Source organism: Drosophila bipectinata, chromosome XR (assembly GCF_030179905.1).
Source record: "Drosophila bipectinata strain 14024-0381.07 chromosome XR, DbipHiC1v2, whole genome shotgun sequence".
Classification (NCBI taxonomy): Eukaryota; Metazoa; Arthropoda; class Insecta; order Diptera; family Drosophilidae; genus Drosophila; species Drosophila bipectinata.
The window spans coordinates 20,322,620-20,341,789 of NC_091735.1; the positions used below are offsets into that span (position 1 = coordinate 20,322,620).

The 19,170-nt window shown below is 33.8% G+C and overlaps 1 protein-coding gene across 4 annotated transcripts; it reads right to left on the bottom strand.

Annotated features, from left to right (window-relative positions):
* Window positions 1-7,123: 7,123 nt before the first annotated feature.
* On the bottom strand, window positions 7,124-17,677 carry LOC108132515 (dual specificity protein phosphatase 3). 4 transcript variants are annotated; one of them, XM_017251960.3, is made up of 7 exons: window positions 17,556-17,677; window positions 16,961-17,244; window positions 11,108-11,167; window positions 9,531-9,700; window positions 9,340-9,468; window positions 8,875-8,999; window positions 7,124-8,417 (listed from the first exon to the last, which is right to left on the bottom strand). In XM_017251960.3, the coding sequence occupies exons 2-7, from the start codon at window positions 16,976-16,978 to the stop codon at window positions 8,212-8,214; spliced, it is 708 nt and encodes a 235-aa protein (XP_017107449.1). In that variant the 5' UTR covers window positions 16,979-17,244; window positions 17,556-17,677; the 3' UTR covers window positions 7,124-8,211. The 4 variants fall into 4 exon arrangements, with proteins under 4 accessions (XP_017107449.1, XP_017107450.1, XP_017107451.1 ...); XM_017251961.3 differs by having other exon boundaries at window positions 8,875-8,972; window positions 17,556-17,676; XM_017251962.3 differs by lacking the exon at window positions 11,108-11,167.
* Window positions 17,678-19,170: the final 1,493 nt, after the last annotated feature.

The window sequence follows — 19,170 nt, forward strand, 5'->3', positions numbered from 1 at the left end:
CTATTTTTTTTTTTCATTTTCTCCGCTGACGCATGACACCCCCACCTGTACAGTGTATACTTGCCACCAGCCATCCCTGCCGCTTGACAGGAACGGATGCGAAGGTGGAACACGCACTTGCCGTCGATTTGGTTAATTAGTAAGCACAAGAAGGCCTCAAGGCTCTGCACCTTAAAAAATAAATAGTTCACAAATTTTATAAGAAATCTATTAAACGAATAGTATATGTATGAGGAAGAATTCTGACTAAAGATCAGCAAAGTATTATTTTTAATATGGGAAATTACAGGGTATTACCTTTATTTGTTTTCACTTTCTTAAGAAACCTTAGAAGTACCAGATATCATATAATTTAAACTAGTTTCTATATATACCTGATTAGAAATGGGTATTATATTGAATATTAATAAATATTAATAGCCTGTTATATCTATAGTCTGAAATAATTGATTCTAATTTCGTCTAAAATAAACAAATAAAACGACACTCGTACCCGGTATTTATAGTTTTTTGTAAATATACCCTTTTAAGCCTTAGTTTTGTTGAAAGTGTATGAGGAACAAGCCAAAAACTATCCAACTTAGTAAACTTTTGTTGCCAAGACATTATTTTGTTAAAGATTTGTAATGAACTAGGGAAGTACCACCACCTCAAGTGTAAATGAACTCAAACTTTAAGATATTCATCTGATTTTCCTATTTTTATGGCCGCCTTTTTCTCGGACTCCTAGGTTTATGGTTCTTATCGAGTTGTCGTCTCGTCGATCAAAGTTTGGTGGGCTTTTGGACTTGGACCTTGGCTTGGTACATCTATCTTGGCATTTTTCCATTTTCCTATCACTTCATTTGTTTTATTTCCCATTCCCCCCAGCCACTCGCTAGTGAATTCATGGTCGAGAAAGGTGCGTGTGAAGTTTTTAATTTTCAACATTAATTTAGAGACAGTTCTTTTGTGTGTGTCGCCTCCCTTCTTGTGGCGACGAAGCGTGTCGAATTCCAAGTTTTGTTAGTTTTTTTTTCATTTTTTTTTGTCGGGCGGGGAAGTGCGACTGGGGAAAATTAATGAGAAGTGCAAAATCCACAGAATGTCAGTGCAGAAATCAACAGAGTGTCGGCCCTGACAGAAGCAGCCAGACCATAATGATCTCTAATGGCCGCAGCTGTCTTGCCCAGTATCCCCTTCATACAGCCCCTTCTTGAAAAAAATCTAAGGTGTCAGCAGGCTGATCTTCCCCCAGGTAAGGGGGCGTGCCAGCAATTTGCAGCAACAGGTAACAAAATCCCCAAAAAAATTGGAGTTTGTATGCCATGTGGTGGGCTTTTTTGGAGCTACAGACTCCCAATCCTGTAGCCTTGGGGCACGTGGCTATACTTAAGGATGTTTCGGGGGTCAATGGCTGGTCAGGATTTTTTAGGCAAAAAGGTCTTTTAATTTTAAATAAGAAGAAGGTTTGTAGTCTAAGTTTTAGAGTTTTCTTCTTAAAAAATAATAGATTTTATTATTTATATTTTTATTATTATTTTTTAGTTCAAAATACCTCTAAAATGAATCTACCATTTTCCTATTGTTGAAACTTGATTTTTTGTGATGAAGAAGAGCTTCTTCCCCCGAAAGTCGCTTCTCATGTTTCACTTTTTTTTGTGTTGCCAAAGTCGTCTCCATCAAGCCAGCACTTCTCCCGCTGTTAGACCCCCTTTTGTGGCCTTCCCTGGCCCGCTCTGGATCAGGCCCCGTTCTTCTTCCGTATACCCTGCCCGGCACTTTGCTATCTGCCTGTAGATTTATTGTGTGAATTGGCATTGACAAAGTGCATTTGATTGGTTTTCGTTGCGATGCGTTCGGGTTGCGTGTCCGTTTCAGTCCCCCTGCCCTTCCCAGGCCCTCCATCAGCCAAGTGCAACAGCTATAGCTACCCATCTGCCCCCCTTTATACTCAGACCCATGGGTGGAGTCAAAAAGAGGGTACTATTTTGGGCAAAAATAAAAAGCTTTGTAATTATTTTTTTTATGAAATTAACTAGTATTATTAGTAAACTAAATACATTTATTGGTATTATAAGTATAAGTATTATTTTTATTGCTATACTATACCTGGTACAGCATTGATGGTACTTTTTTAGACATATTTCATGCATTATTTATTATTCTTAATATTATAATTTTAAGAATTTATAGAAATATGCATTTTTTGACCCTGTTTTCTACATAATAATAATTATAATAACCTAATAAAAATCATTGATCATAATTAAAGGGATTTATAATAATATGAATTTACAATAAAAATCATAATATTTTAATAATTTTGCAGCGGTATTAACTAGCTTTAAACAATGCCTAAAGTGTATGATACCTGGTACATTTCCTTAAGTCTTTCCCCTTTTTCAACTTTGCCTCCAGCTTAATTAATTTATACAAACTTGAATAAAAACAAAACAAAATAAAACCATGACTAAAAAAAACTTACTTAATCCCCTTTTAAAAAAATGATTGCCTACATCCCTGGCCGCTCACCCCTTTTTTTCGCCAGCACTCACTCATTTTGCTTGTCTGTCGTTTTTAATGTGTTTTGATAACAATTCCATTAAAAGTGAAGAAGTTTATAATAATAATTTCGAGTAGCCGAGAGGTTGGACGACCCGTTGATGTTGCTTTTGCTTTTGTGTTTTACAAAAAAAAAAAACTCGATTTTTTTTGGTTTTTATTTTCTCGATCAGATGCTGGATTGGGTTGCCGTGTTCCTGTCAAATTGCATTGATTTTTCTGGTTTATTTTGTTGCTCTTTTATAGTAATACTCTAAAATAATATGAGAGTAGTGATTGGTGAGATCTACAATGAAAAATAACAAGGAGGTTTAATTTGAATAGGAAGGACTACAAAATAACAATGATTTTTGGATAAAAAACTCTACAAAATAAATAAATAGAGTATGTAGCTTATTCGTCTTGTCTTCTTGATGTTGTGTTCTCTGCTATTTGATTATTTTTTATTCCTTTTTTTAATTGATTGTTGTCAGTCCATCACATCACGCCAACCAGATAGATGACCATAACATATATCCCAACATGCTTTCGTGTAGTACATATATCCATAGATAAATGCATGTTTTGCGATATACAACGTAGAGTACAGTGCTGCATATAAGTTAACCCACATGCCATGCGCTTTATTGCATTCAATTTGCTGTTGTTTGTCAATTAGTTGTGTGTGCGAGTGTGTAGGGTAGTGTAGTTTGTTGGCTGTGGCTGTGGCTATAGCTCTTGGTGTTGGTGTTGTTGAATTTGAAGTGAAACAGCCAAACTTTTAATTGGCTGCATTATTTATTGTTTTTCACTTGGTCGAGCACATACACACACACACACACACACAACTTTTCCCTTTTTATTCAATGACCACTGTATTGTAACGAAAAATGCATTTAATATTTGCCAAAGCTATCCAAGCTGGCCAAGTCTTTCATGCATTTTTGCATTTTACCCAAAAAGGCCCCAAAGGTCCCAGGGCTTGTTAATAATTTCTAAAAAGAATAAATTAAATGAAAAACAAAAGGCAAATGGAATTTAATTAAAAGCTTTCAATTAAAAACATTCCAGGTCCCTTAAAGTGCAATCTGGCCTTTCTCTTAATTGCTCCTTTTATTTCTTAAATATTAATATTTAAAATGTAAACTTAAAGGGCATGCGTGGAGATTGTGCCAACATTTGCAGGTGCTCCAAACAAGCCAATATCGAGGTAAGTCCCCCTGGTGACTCGGCAGTGCCATCTATCTGCTCCTGATTCGACAGGACCCAGCTGCAGGTCCTTCAACTATTTGTAGAGAGCTTAAAAGGACAATTTCCACGGCGACAGAATGTAAAGCTACACGGAGGAAAAATCTGCTTAATTTAAGGGTTAAGATTTCTTTCCTTAAAATATTTAGTGGTGGTTAAAATGTAAAACTTTTCTTTAAAAAAAAATTAAGTAAGAACACTTTCAAGAGGTAAAATTAGCAGTGACGAATGCTATTGCAATCGCTTCGAAGTAATTACCTACCTTTTTCTGTCTTTATTAAAATTATTAAATAAATAAATAATAACATGTATATTAAATAGCCCAAAGGTGGAAATATTACTCACTTTATATTGTTAAATTACCATTGACGAATGCTCTTGCAAATTTTGTAGTTACTTGCCTTATACTTTCCTTGTTAAAATAATAAACAAACCAGAGATAAAAATATTACTTATTTTAGGTTTAACTATTTTTTTAACTTTTACTTATAAAAAAAAACACAATTTTTTCCAAGTGCCCTTAAAGGGTTTGTATAGAACCTCATCCCCATGTGGCTGTGTGACTGTTTGTCTGCAAATGTATGTTGTGTGTGTGTACTTATAATTATTTAACTCTTTTGCATGTTATCCCTCCCTCTCCCATCACCATCACCACCCCACACTCCTCTGGCCACTATTTTCACAGAACCCTAGATGAAGATTAATTATGAGAGAGGAAAATTCGTAACATTTTTCATGCTTAATCTTATAGCGCAATTTTTGGAATAACCCAAGGGGGGGCTGGGAAGTACACATACGAATGGTAGGTAGGTGGAGCACGTGGAGGAAAACTAACTTATTAATAATAATAATTGTTTCATGTGCACAAAAGTCCTTCCATCTATTTACCCCCACCAATGCCATCCAAACATGTGTCACCCTCCGGATCAGAGGGAGATGGATAGAGCGCTGTGCGACAGAGACGGCCAGACGGGGGCAGCTGCGGGTCTTAAATGGGCGCTTTGAAAAATGATTTTTAGCGGCTTACGACGACGAGTGCGAGTGTAGGTCTAGGGGCCTGGGAAACCAACAAACAAAAAAAACTAGTTTAACCATCCATAATGCCCACTCCCTCGACAAAAAAAAAAGTCGAGCCGAAAAATTCAACGCCGCTGGACATCGACTCTTTTGGCATTTGACCAGAAAGTGAGGGTAAACCTTTACAGAAACTTTAACGAGGTGGTTAATACCCTTCCTTTTTAATTAAAAATTAACTCTACAAATTTCTTTATACTTTTCTTTTGTTTTTTATCAAATATATTTAAGCTTATGTATTTTTGTCTTAGTTCTTAGTCCTAAACAGCTGTACTAAAGTTTTAGGTATATTAATTCTAAGCTAAAACTATTATTAAGTCACAGTCTAATGCACTTTTAACATTTCTAAAAGGTAAATTTCAGAATTTTATTGATCTACCAATATTACTGATTTTTTTTAAAGAAATTTTAAGCCTTTCTTGCAAACTTAACATAAAATAAAACTGCTTTTTGAGGTAAAACTAATTCTTTTGCCATTCTTTTTACCAAAACTATATAATCCATTCTAAAAATATATACAATTTATGTTAAAAAAATGTACCTATGTTCTTTATACTTCTGACTTTAATATTTAAAACTTTTTCTTTAACATTTAAATAAAATTTAATGTTTTATAAATTTTTGGTTCATTGGCTCAAAATAAGATCCACATGCAGCTTGAAAAAACAGTGATGTTCCATTTGTTGTTCAACGACTTTTAACAACTGCTACCTGTTTAGGGTTTAGTGGCATTCCATTTCGGGATCACTTAAGTGGCACCCGCTGATTCTGACCCCGTCCATCCCAGTCCATAAACCCCGTGAACCCGAAAGCGGAGACATTAATTTTATTGTTTTGACTGTGGGCACGATCGAAATCTTCCCGGTTCTTTTATTTTATTTTTGGTCGGTTTGTTCGTTCCTTCTATTCTGGAATCAGTTATTGATAGTTCCAAATTAGGGTCAACTATGCGGTTTCAGATTCAGTTAAAGTATTAAAGCCCATATCCAGATCCAGCGCCAGGTAGCCAATATCATCTGTTTTAATTACGCACTGAGGTGAGCTACAAAAACAAAACCCATACAGAAGACGATAAGATGATGGCTCTAATATGCCTCTGCAGGTGTTTTTCAAAGGCAGTTAGCAGGCGCATTTAATGGTCAAGACCCCACAAAAATCCAATGGATTATATAGAATGGTAGGGGTTAACAAAAAAATAGAACATTCTTCTTCAAAGGAAATTGATTTCCATTTTCTTCACACTTTACGGGAGGTGAGATATTTTATTGAAAGTTTTGAACTAATTCGATGGGAAGTATGTATGTAATTATGAATATTAATGGTATTAATAATGTAAATCATATTAATAATATAATTAATTTAAATAAAAAAAACTATATTAATAACTATTTAATTTCTTTCAATGCAAAAATTACTAAAACTCACCTGCAAGGATGTACTGTCCTTGATGTAAAATGTTTATCTACACATGTCTTTTTTCACCAATTTTCATACGCATGGATTTTCATAATGTAGATAAACGCAAACACCCACACGCATGCGCTTAAGGAGCAGCCGCCATTAAATTTTCCATAGGAATTTTAGTTAAAAACTTAAAAAAAAGTATTAAATAATTATCATATTCTAGCCAAAAATGGAAGGACATATAGTAGTTTATTAACGACTTATTTTTACGAAGTATCAGAGTACTTTCTTTCAAAAAACATAAGCGAAGAACTGATACTCAGGGGATTTACCGCCATTTCACATCTAATTTAATTGGGAAAATCATCTTTATGTAAATATTACTTTTAAAAAACACATTGAAGCAAATATTAAGGAAAATAAAACCGGAAACAGGAACACTGCAGAAAGTAAGCATGTGAGGGAAAGCTTTAAAGAGCAGGTGTTTTTGAGGTATGTAGGACCATCATAATGGTTGAAAAATTAAAGAAATATTTATAGTATAAATTTTATACCATTTTGGAACTAAAATCCGTTGTAGACAAAAATCCTTTAAAAAGGATACTTTCCTAGCTTTTTGAAAAATTAACCATAAATATTGACCCATTTCAAATGTCGATTAAATGAAAGCTTAAGTCGTCTAATTCCGAAAGAAAAAGTAGAGTGCTTGGGATATCCTAAGGAAGTAACCTAAAAATAAGAGCTGAAAGAATTATACATATGTAAGCTTACGACAATATATATGTACATATGTAAGTTTACCCCGTAAACCTAATATTATAGATTTAATAACGAAAACCCCAAAAACCTACAAATAAAAGTAGTTTTAAGAATATTTTCATTCTTTTTGTTCTTGATTTTTTTGTTGAATTTTTATTATTTTTTTCATTTTGTATTATTAATCGTTTCTTAAACATAGTTTTAGTTTTTTTGGTTTTAGTTTCTTGTTTTTTTGCTCATTTGATTTTTGGTTTAGTTATTTTGTTCTCATTTTTTCGATTTACGTCGATCCTTGCACTTCATACATGTTCTAGAAAATATGAATTTGGTTTTTGTTACACTTTTGGTTTTCACACTTGGTGTATGTGTATATATATGTATATATATATCGTCGTATATATATGGTATAGGTGTATATAACGCATGCTTTGTATATCCGTTACACAGTTTTCATATATCAGTTAATGGTTTTCTTTATATATATATGTATATATAATGTATATATGATCTTGATCTAGTTTTTTCAGCTCATCTTATATACTTATGTAAGTAATCTCTAGGAAATGGATTTAAACAGAAAATCTAAAAAAAAATTCAAGTATAGTTGTGGTTCCGGAATACATGTATATAAATCTGTATGTCTAGGTATAGGCAAGGTATATAGGTTCGACATATATATTCTCATATATATAGATCTGGGATAGCCCAATTATTGCTTCGATCGTGGTTCTAACAATCTAGGTCGCTAAGTGTGTCTGTGTTTCTTTTTTTCCTGTGTATGGTGAGAGTGAAGATAACTTGATTCCCTTCTGGCTATATAATTATATATATAACTATGTATATATGGGTATGCAGTGATTATATAATTTCATTTTTTTGGGATGAACCGTTTTCTTTATATATCAGAAGACCAAGTTACCATAATAAGTCGTTAGCTTTTTAGGCTTTAATATCTTATTATTTTATTTTTTTTTTTTTTGTTCAGAACAACGCTTGTTTTAAATATTATTTATTTTTTGGTTAGTTTGCTGGATCAATTTTCATTTTTGGTTGCGATCCAAAGTTCCCTTCCTTTATATTTTTGTGATCAATGGGGAATCAAAAATCACACTCCCCAATAAAACCCCTTATAGATTTTCCCTCTCTTTTTGATCTTTGGTTTTTTTTGTTTCATTTCTTTTTTTAGCCAAATATTTCATTTTTTTAATAGGGATACAGATTTTTGCGTTTGAGTTCCATATCCAAGTCGGCCAATTGCTGAAGGAATCCGTCGTTGGGACGAATATCACGCCGCATCCGGACCGTACGTATCGCGTCCACGGCGGACATTTTCCGGCAAATCATCAGGTAGGCCAGAACACAGGTGGCCGAACGCGACATTCCCACCAAACAGTGTACCAGAATTTTTCCTAAAAAATTATTAAAATATTAGAATTTTGTTTATAAAGAAAACGATAGAGTTCCTCAGTAATTTCTTGGGGATTTTATAAAAAATTCATAAATATTATAAATAGACAGTGGAAACGTTTCAAAAATTGGTAAAATGTGTTTAAGAGCTTCAGTACCGGGTAAAAAAATTATAATTACAGCCAAAAAGTTAAAGCCATCACAAACTGCCTTAAAAAAAATTATTCAAATTGAAAAGGATCTTAAGCAATCGAAATCCTAAACAACCTAAACATTAATGTTAAATAAAAGTTTTTTAAATGTTCTGTACAATTATAAAAAACCTTAGGAACAAGACGAACTATTGTGTAAAAGAAATGAAATAAAAATGTGCCTCATATCCTTAACAAAGAAAAAATCAGCTCCACTAATATTAATTACCCATATGATTACTGTGGAACCAATTACCGAACCACTTACCACCGCTGCTGATGGCGCTGTCGATGAATTTGGAGGCCACATAGAAGTACCGGGAGATGTCTGTCGTGGGGGCGTCGATCATGGGGAAGCCCATATACCTAAAAACACAGTCCTTATGGTTGCGTCTACACCACAAACACAACAAAAACACCCACACACACACACAACAAAGAGCAACAACAACAAAGTTGAGCCAAAATCAAGGTGCAAGTGAAATGTTTAAAGGTAATATGTGATTTTTTTTTGAGTGTGTGCCAAAAAGGATATGTACATAAAAGAAAATAGAAAGAAATGAGAATAAAAGAAAGAAATTTTGAAATGTGCCAAGAGAGTGATAAAAATAAATAATAAATTCATTACGAAAATAAAAATGAACAAATTTTGAACGAAAGTTGTGCCTTTCCATAGTTCATTATTGTTGCATTTTGTGGGTGGGTCTTCCATGGATATCCTAGATATCCTTACCTGATGCTAGGCATATCCCTGTAATAACTGTGGCCAGTGTCCACTTGGCCGTAACGACAACCCTCTGCCGCATTCAGGACATGTGTAATGCCCATCATTCTCAGATACGTTTTATTTTTGGCCGCCGCCCTGTAAAGGATGTTTTTATATTATATATATACTTAATGACTTTTTTGATTTTATTATCTTACGCATCTCCAATGTAGATGCCCGGGTAGACCTCATCACAGTCAACATCATGAATGGCACACTCGGCACGCCTTAATCCTGGCAACGCCCGGCTAGGAGCCATCGAATAATGAAGGACTCGCTGCAATTGGCGTCCTGTGGTCTGTTCGGAGGATTCCAAGCGGCTGGGCGACTGAAAATGCAAAAAAAATATTTATTTTTATTAGTATTTTTCAAAATCATGTTTTATAGTAAATAGTTCTTTGCTAGAAAAGTTAGCAGAGTTCGAAGCTGAGAATGAAACAAATATCCAAAGTTCCAATAAAATCATAACATTTTTCAAAAACTTAAAAACAGCAAAGCAAAAACAATTAACAATGAAATATATATATATAAAATCTTGCGAAAAACAATTAAGACTTAGACAATAATAGAACAATTAGAAAGCAGACATAAACTTTTACATAGACATGTTTTCAGTATATAGTTAGTATTAAGCAAAGTCAATTTTTTTGAATTATGGTATCTTAATCACCTATTGAGTTGTGATATCAGAAAAAATACCACTTGAAATTGTTTAAAAAAATACCATTTAAAGAATGTACATAACTCCTTTAAAGCCCACTAACCATGGAGCTATAAAAAATATTTGGTATTTAACTGAATACAAATTGAAAATCAGAGTACTTCGTTTTTCTTTGGGTTAAAAACCCTAAAAAGAGATAGCTTTTTTCCAAAATATTTTTCAGTATATACCAGCCTTAAAACCCCCATAACCATTATGTCACACAAATGTCCTTTTTGATAATTAGATTTTGTGTGGTATTTTCGTTCCCTTGGTAGGCTTGTAAGGATTCCCATACAAAGAATGACATCACAGCGTCAATTTGCCAAAAAAAATAACCGGCAAAAGAAATGGCTTACAATGCAGATTTATGGCAAGGCGAAGGTCGCAATTTGGTTACAAAAGATGACAAATCAGACAGCAAAGGAAAAATAAAATAAACCAATAAAAAAATATATACAACAAGAAAATAAAAGGCCATTTTTTTATGGTTGTCTGACAAATATTTTCAGGGACAAAAAAGTGAAAACTTTGCTTCTTTACAGTTCCTTTCATGTTTGTCTTTTTTTGTGTCATTTTTTTTATAGATATATATGTACATATATTGGCTGTCTGAGTTGTCAAAATACAATCCGAGGTACTAAAGGTGTTCACGTTTCAGAAAAACTTTTGCTTTTTCTGCCGGCATGCGACCCTGAAAATGAAAATGAACAAAAAAAAAACCCAAATAGAAAATCATGTGAAAATTTTGAAACAGCATCCAATGCCGAAAGTTCTTTAACATTTTGTCGTTGATCTATTGTGACTGATCTGTGGCGTATATATGTCTAAATATATATGGTAGAATTATATAGAGCGAGAGCAAGGTGTGTGTTAATTGTTCTAAATATATTTTTTGATGAAAGCTTGGCCGAAAATAGCCTATATTTGATGCCTTGGCCTATATCAGGTTAATTTTCGTATTAGTTTTAACTTTTTTTCATTTTTTAACTCAAAAACAAAATCATGCCAATGAAAATGTTCTTTTCATCAAACCTGATAATAGTGGGGACTATATCTATCGCCAATACTGCTGCTGTATCTGTCGGTGAGAAGCTGAAAAGAATGTGTTTATAAAAATCATAAAATACTAAAATTAACAAATAAATAACTTAAGTGAAAAATTCGTAATATAATACGGAAAATGGGGGGGAAAACTAAAAACGGAAATAGAGTAAGCGGAAAAAAAGCTTTTCAGGTGAGAATAGAAAGCTGCGGAGACATCGCCTTGACCTTGTCCCCCTTGCCAAGAAAATTACGGGCGGCTATTTGCCACCCATCACCCCCTCCTGATTTGCATCTAAAAATACTTGATAGAATTAAGTGAGAGAGGAAAAAAATTTTTAAACAATATTACTCACCTATGCATTGGAAACAAGTTATTGTGAATGACTCATCCCACGCCCCCCATCCCTACATATTTTTTTGAAAACAAAATATATATATGTATATTTTTTTTCAAAAGGTGAAGCCCGCATGACAAGACAATTAGCTGGACACGAAAAATATATTTTCCCACTTTCGGGCTTTTTGGGGGTGGAGAACAAAAAAAAAAATACAAAATACTCGTAATGCCAAAAGGCAATGGCATGTCGACTAATCGCCAGCATATATGCAGACTCGTACCTATAGATCCCATAGCCTATATATTTAGTAATACCCCCACCCGGTACCCATAGCTTTTTGTCTGTTCTCGTGCGACTAAATCCATTGACAACTAACTTTGAAAGCGATTAAGTAAAAGCTTGAAACAAAACATTCGATGGATAGGAAAAATAAATCCGAAAATACCTGAGAGGTGAGCAATGGGAAACAAAAGAGCAGAGTCGTGGGTGGGGATTCAGTAAAGGGGGATCTATTTCTTTCCTTTGATAAATAAAGTTTTTATTTTAGTTAAAGATTTTAAAATATGTTTTATGACAAAAAGGTACATCATTTTTGGGACATAGGCGAAAAAATATGGAGACGGACAGCTTAATGGACAGGGAGCCACTAGTAAATAAATGGAGTTTATACATATACAGACATACATATGTATATTCCTAAAAAAGATCTTTAAAATTTACTTCAGCTTAAAAAAACAATGTACAAGCTGGAACCTGATCACCAGGTACCGGGTATTAATATTGCAAGATATAATTTCAAACATTGACGGAAAACCAAATGGACAACCGCAAAAAGCTATATAGGATTACTTCTGATCAGGTATATTTCTAATCAAAAAAATATTACACAATATCTTATCTTGTATTATCTTAACGAAGATCCTAACAATGAAGCATAAATTGGTAATATCTAAGTACCGGCTATTTACATTCAAAGACACTACCGGAAAAGTGAACGTATAGATGCAGAAAGCTAGACCAAATTATTATTTTAGGATTTATTTTGATCAAGAAAATATTTCATTAGAAAAAAGAAACTTTGGGGTTTTAAAAAAATACATTTTAAACTCGTAATACTAAGTAGTTATTAAACGAGTACCAGGTATTTAAAGGCACTAACAAACCAGTTAACAGACATCTTAATGGCCATACAGATATGGTTAGATGTGAGTTTCTTATTTTTAAGAAATATTTATAATTGTATTTAATATTTTTTTAAATGCTATAACTTCTTATTTTACCTCTGGAACCTATAAAACCTCCATGAAAAGTCAATTGGCAAGAGCAACCGCACACTTTTCCTCCATTCTTTCCTGCCGAACAACGCCCTTCCTTTCGGCGAGTTTATTTAGTTGATTGCATTGTCTAGCCGCCACTTGATATCCCTCCCTGCCACCTAGCAGAGTCCAAAGGCCCCCCCTGACACAGTTCCCTTTTGTGTTCGTTTTTTTTTTGCGTTTCTGCTACCATTTAGTTTGCTGCACTTCCTGCAGATAGAGGAAAAATAAAACCAGAGAACTGTGTCAGAGGCCCAGAGGTCAAGCCTTTGCACAACTGTTGCAATTGCCACGAGGCACGAGTATTGCGAAAAAATAATAGAAAAATTGATATATTTGCAACCTGCAACATGTGGAGCGGATGTGGGTCAGTCGTTGGATAAAGACCAACCGCTTTCAAAAGGACATCAATGGGTTTTAAGGCTTTATGATTGCCTTTAAAAACAGTGTATATACTTTTCTAATTTCTAAAGCATTACTGGCTCATGGCCTTCAAAACACAAAATTTCCCAAAATAGAAAAATACAAAATATATACCGAGAAATTGTTTTATTCCCAAATGTGTGAAAATTCTCTGCTCAAAATTGATGTGCTTTTGAAAATAAAAATCAACAACCGAAACATCGGCGCATCAAGAGAGCAACAATTAATAATCGACCAAGAAAATTTACAAGTATTTTGTGTCTGACTTTTGGCATTGATATATCTATAGATTTAAAGGTATATATATCTATAAAATCTCTGCATATATCTGTACAATCTGTATAGTTTTTGGGCTGTAAGCCCCCTTGCAAATCGCATTGACATGCAAGTCAGTTTCCTGTTTTCATTTTTTTTCCTTTATTGATTTAACAGTCAACGAACCAACAAAAAGAAATAACTTTCCGCCCTGCCCCCAAAAACAATAATGTAAACAAAATTCTCTAGATAATTATGAAAACAGCATTTTTCTTAAAATGTACGAAATTCCTCTAGCCTGATTTCGAGATATTTCAAAAGTGAGAAAAAAAGCCACTTTGGCAGCCACGAAATCTACAAAATCAGCCAAAAACCAAAAACTACTTTTCAATTAAATGCGCAATTTGCCTTTTAAGGTATTTTGTTCGTTTTCGTTTCTGAGTAGATTATAAATTAAAGATAAATGCAAAATGACGGAAAATTAATTTATGCAGTTGTATGTCAGTTCAGGTATTGAAAGTAATTACTCATTCAAGGGAGACAGTTTAACTTTTTAAATTATGACTAAATGTCAGGCCATTTAACTTTTGAAAAATGGCCATTTTTCCGTTTTTTCCCTTCTGGTTTCCACGATAATTGTAAGCTTTTTCAAGGCCATCTATACAGATCGCCAATGATCGACCTTGAGCTTGAGACAAAAAAAATTGGGTGGGCTGCTCCGGCTCACAACCAAAAGGGGAAAACGCTTTCAAGTGCCCGCTTATGCACTGTTATATAGTAAAATAATAAGATATTCTATTCTACTATTTCCTTGTATTTTTTCTAAACTTTCTAAGAAATACCTTTCAAACCTTTCTTAAAATTTTAAAATTAGAAACTTTTCTCAAATAAATGTTGATAAGTTTTCAATTTTTTCTCTGTTAAAAATTATGAAACAAAAATTCCAATTAAATCTGTACCTTTTTAAGAAAAACCCGGAAAAGGCAATGATGAACAATTAACTGATTAGTAATCTTATACATTTTTTCCGAGTGCAACTGGAAGCGTTTGCCTTTCGCTTTCTGCTCAATCAGGCGCAACAGCTGCGATGCGGCACGCCCACAACCGACTCAAAGCTATAGTCTATATATAGTATATGCCTACACTTAACATACGTATACATCTCTTCATATATATATATATATATATATATATATATCTGTTTATATATATATAAATATGTAAGCCTACAGTGCTCTATCGATTGTTCAATTAGCGCTCCCGATGGGCTTGACACTGAGCCAGTAGAAAATTCAGTGGCAATAGCAGCGGAAAACACTGATGACATTGACATTTTAGCTAAGCTATTGGGCTTATACTTGCAACAACAACAAAAAATAGATAAATAGATATATATATATATATGTATATATAGGGCTTGTAATGCTTAACAATAGCCTTTACACGGAAGCCGAGCAATTAATTCAAGCCACTTTTTTGTCGAGTGGGAGGAGGAAACCACTTGCTACGCTTCATTGGCTTTGAATTTGATTTAAATTTTGGTTTAATTAAGTAGATGTTATATTTGTTTTTACTATACATTTTAAGAGACTTTTTTTTTTATTTAAGGGCTCTTTGTTTCTTCCACTTAGTTGAAGCCCAAGTGGCGTATGAGTAATCTGTTTTCGGAAAACTTAAAGGAAGGAAGAAATAACACTTGATATGCTTTATTAACTTGAACTTGATTAACTGAAACATATTTCAACTATTTAGATATACATTTTATAATACTTTAGAATCTACATTTGTGGCTTAAAAGTAATCTACTTTAAAAAGCTTAAAAGAAACAGCATAGGATACGGGCATTAGAACTTTTGTATTACTTCGTTGATATATTACTCGTTGTTTAAGATTAGAAAATATTTGTTATTAAATTAATATTGGTGACAGCCCTGAAGTATATACATATACATTGTATATCCTAAGTCAACTTTCCAAGTAAGCCTTAATTCAAAGCCTAAGTGCAACAAAAGTTCAATTTTAAAGGAAATACACCCAAGAACATGTATTTTTAATGAATTCTTTGAATAAACAATGATTAAGATTAATATAAAGTCATAAAAATGTAAAATATTAAGACAACAACAATATTACCAACTAAACCGCTTCTCAGCAATTCCAACACTATTATTGTGTAACAAAATAGAAAGCAATAAAATAAACACTAGACCCCTTAAAAAAATGCTTTAAAAATCTTAAACTATTAATTAAACATTAAAATACCAAACAAAAACAACTCAAGTCTCTCTCCCATCCCAAAAAATAATGCCTTTTCTATGGCTTTGTATTAGAAAGCCAAGGACTAGGCCCTACATTTGGAACAAACCCAGAAAAGGTGACCCAGAACCCTCCGCTGGTGACCCAAAAAGTGAGGCGCCAAAACCGAGTTAATGCCAGGATAATCGCCCGATAGATGACAAAAAGTGTGGGGCTCTGTGGCTTTCTGGGCCATAAGTGGGTGGTTGGTGGTGGTGGTGGTGGTGCTAGTGCCACGCCTTGGAAAGGCACTTGAACTTTGCATTTGCATTTAGAGGCCTTCAAGTGGGCGGAGTGGTCGGTGTGTGGGCTGAGAACACACACATGTGCCAAGGCCACTGTCCCCACAAACAAAAAATAGAACAAATTCTATTTTCTTTGGCTAAAAAATGTACCTCTTTTCTTGTACCTCATTTTAGTGTGTATGACCGTGTGTGTGAAGTGCTGGGGGGGGTGTGGTAAAAAAAATTGGGTCACCAGAATGCTGTGAGGATATGGGGAAAATGGAGACACAAGTCAAGGTCATCATCATATTTGCCCATCAGCTGCCACTGACAGATGGCCAAGTTAGCGTCGCAAAGTCTGCCACGCGGCACTTGACGGCCAAGCACACACACACAGTCACACCCCCTTTGGGCCTACGCCCCTGTCATTGTCCTTAGCTCATTACACAGTTAATAATTTTTATGATTAATAACAGGATTAAAGTAAGAAAGTAGAATACAATTTTTATATTATTATATAAATATTATAATTTATATTATTATAAATTTATTATTATTCTAACTAAAAACTTATTAATAACATTGCTTTGGTTTAGCTTGTAAACTTTTGTAATTTTTATGTAGTTTTTTAAAAACTTCATTTTCTAAACCTATTTTTAAGTAAACAGACAAAATATTAATTAATTTTAACTAACTAAACTTAGATGAGTTAAACTAACTAATAATCTAACAGGATAAGCCTATACAAAATATATATATCCTTAAAAGTTGACGGTCCTTTGTTATTTTGAAAATTTTAAGCCACAAACAGGATTTTAAAAATTTTTTCAAAATATTCAAAAATGATTTCCTTATTTTCTTAAATTAATTTCCCGATACTCCCCTTAAGAATTCTCCTAGTGTACAGGATACTTAACTATTCCCCCCACTTCCTGTATGAGTGACCCCTTTTTGCCCCTACCTCCCGCTCAGCCCCTTTCCTCCACTTACCGCATATCTCCATGACATCTTTGTTGTGTTTGTTTGTGTGTGTTTTTTTGTTGTGTTTTGGTGGATCCTGCTCCTTTGCCTGCTCCTGGCTCCCTCACACTCTCTCTCGCTCTGTCGCACGCTCTCGCTCACACTCCTGCTACCGCTCGCCTGCTTTCGTCACCTTGCTATCCTGGATTTAACCTGGATTTTCGGGATGTTTTTGTTGATTTTTTATGGATTGATTGAAGATGGAGGAAGGAGGTTACGGTGAAGTCGTAGGTCCTGGGCAGCTTGGTTCGAAGCTTGATTTGAAGAGTTTACTTATTAGTTGGATAATAAGATTAAAATGCGAGAAGAAGAAGAAGTAGAGGCACACACACACTTACACCCACACACCACACACACTGACAGACACAACAAAAAAAAATCAAATATTAAGGACATTAAATACTTTTGTCACGAAATCTCCTCTCTTTCTCTCTCTTTCTGTTAGATTTTAATTAATTTTCTTTGTATTTTCTTCTTATTATTTGGTGGCAGGCACTCTATCTCTTGGTCTCTCTTCCTCTTGCCTCTAAAAGTATTAGTACATTTCTATTTCGAATTTATTTACTTGTTTTTCGTTTGGTCTGCGATTTAATTTTGTGTTGAATTATTTTCTGTTTTTTGCTGGCGTTCTGGCGACGGACACTTTTTTGCGACTGATTCGCGATGCCGCTTTGGGGTTGTTTTGTAGGCGTCCGAAAGCTCTTGCTCGCCTCCGAAAAGCGGTTCCACTGTGACGTAGGCACCGCCACTAAAGCTTCGCCGCCCACAAACCTTCCCCCCCCCCCTTTGCCGAGGGTTCTAACCACCTTCCTAACCCGCTGCTCCCTAACGAAGCTCTCTCTGGCTGTGCGACGCCAGCTAACTGTCCCTCTCTCTTTGGAGGCGACGCTTTACGGGGCGCTCTTACACGTGGCGACCGTGCCTTCTCTGCACTTAAAAAAATATATTATTTTTGTTATTTTATTATACCTAGTTAAAACTCTGGTCTAAGGGGGAATTGATTACTAATCTACTAATTTCAATTTTAATATTCTATAAAAAAATTAAAAAAACTTTAGAAACTTATAGAATGCTATTTTTTTATATTCTTAATATTCAATTTACCTTTGAAAGATCTGTGTAGAAAAAAAATACCAAAAAATTACTCAATTATTAACTCAAACCTAAGATGGAAATGGATTTTAGCATTTCTTTCAAGGAAAACATATTTTAAGAATAGTTCCCCTATTAATTATATATAATTACCCAAGAATATAATAAGTAAATAGGTAATTATATCTCTACTAATATTTGAAACTTAACATTATTTCTTCCAGTGTATTAACTCTGTTTTGGCGTCTGTTTGTTTGCCTGGCTTGCCGACACCCACTTACGCATATGTAAATATTTTCATAGTTACACTGGCTATTTACGAGTAATTCATTTACATATTATAGCCACGAGAGAGAGAGATAGAGAGAAAAGCCAAAAATTGTACTACTAAAGAGAGCGAGCAACAGAGGGATAGAGTGAGAGAGATGTAGCCCTGGCGTGGGTTAAGACTAAAAGCTTTTCGGGCCCCAAAGTTATCGGCCAAGTTCAAAAGAAAATGGTATTCACCTTAAAGAAGCTTCTAAATTCATTTAAAAAAAAATTAGATTTTCAGAATCAGAAAATAGTTTATTGATGAAAAAAATATATAAAAATCTGTTACAAATTTTATATTTTCTTTAGATTTTTTAGCTAAATACCTTTAAAATATTTATTTAGTGAGTCGCTATTGTCATTGAACAAAATAAGTTCAATAAGCTCTCTAATCTCTTTTTTTTCGAAAATATATTTTCATTCTATTTTTGCATTTCACAGTCATAATGAGAAATTTTAACAATATTGGAGATTTTTGAAAATTTGAGAAAATTCTTTTCTCAGATTAAATCTTTTCCTTTTAATGAGTAGTTGAAATAATTGAAACTGTTTTATTAAACTGAGAAATATTTATAGACCTTTTTTAAAAGATATATTAAAATCTTAAAAAAACTTCTAGAAAATTAAATTTGTAATAGTTTTTTTATGTTTTTTTACTATCTAAGTTTAAGGGGCCTTATTTTAGCTTGAGAGACTTTATGAGACTTTAAATGCAAAACCCATCAATGAGATCCTGGCATGAATGAAAATTTAAAACCAATAAATTCTGATCCGTA

Coding starts and splice junctions, on each gene's coding strand:
- LOC108132515 (XM_017251960.3), bottom strand. Junction 9,469..9,530: donor GGCATCTACATTGGAGATGC/GTAAGATAATAA, acceptor CATCCTTTACAG/GGCGGCGGCCAAAAATAAAA. Junction 8,418..8,874: donor CAGCGCCATCAGCAGCGGTG/GTAAGTGGTTCG, acceptor ATAATTTTTTAG/GAAAAATTCTGGTACACTGT.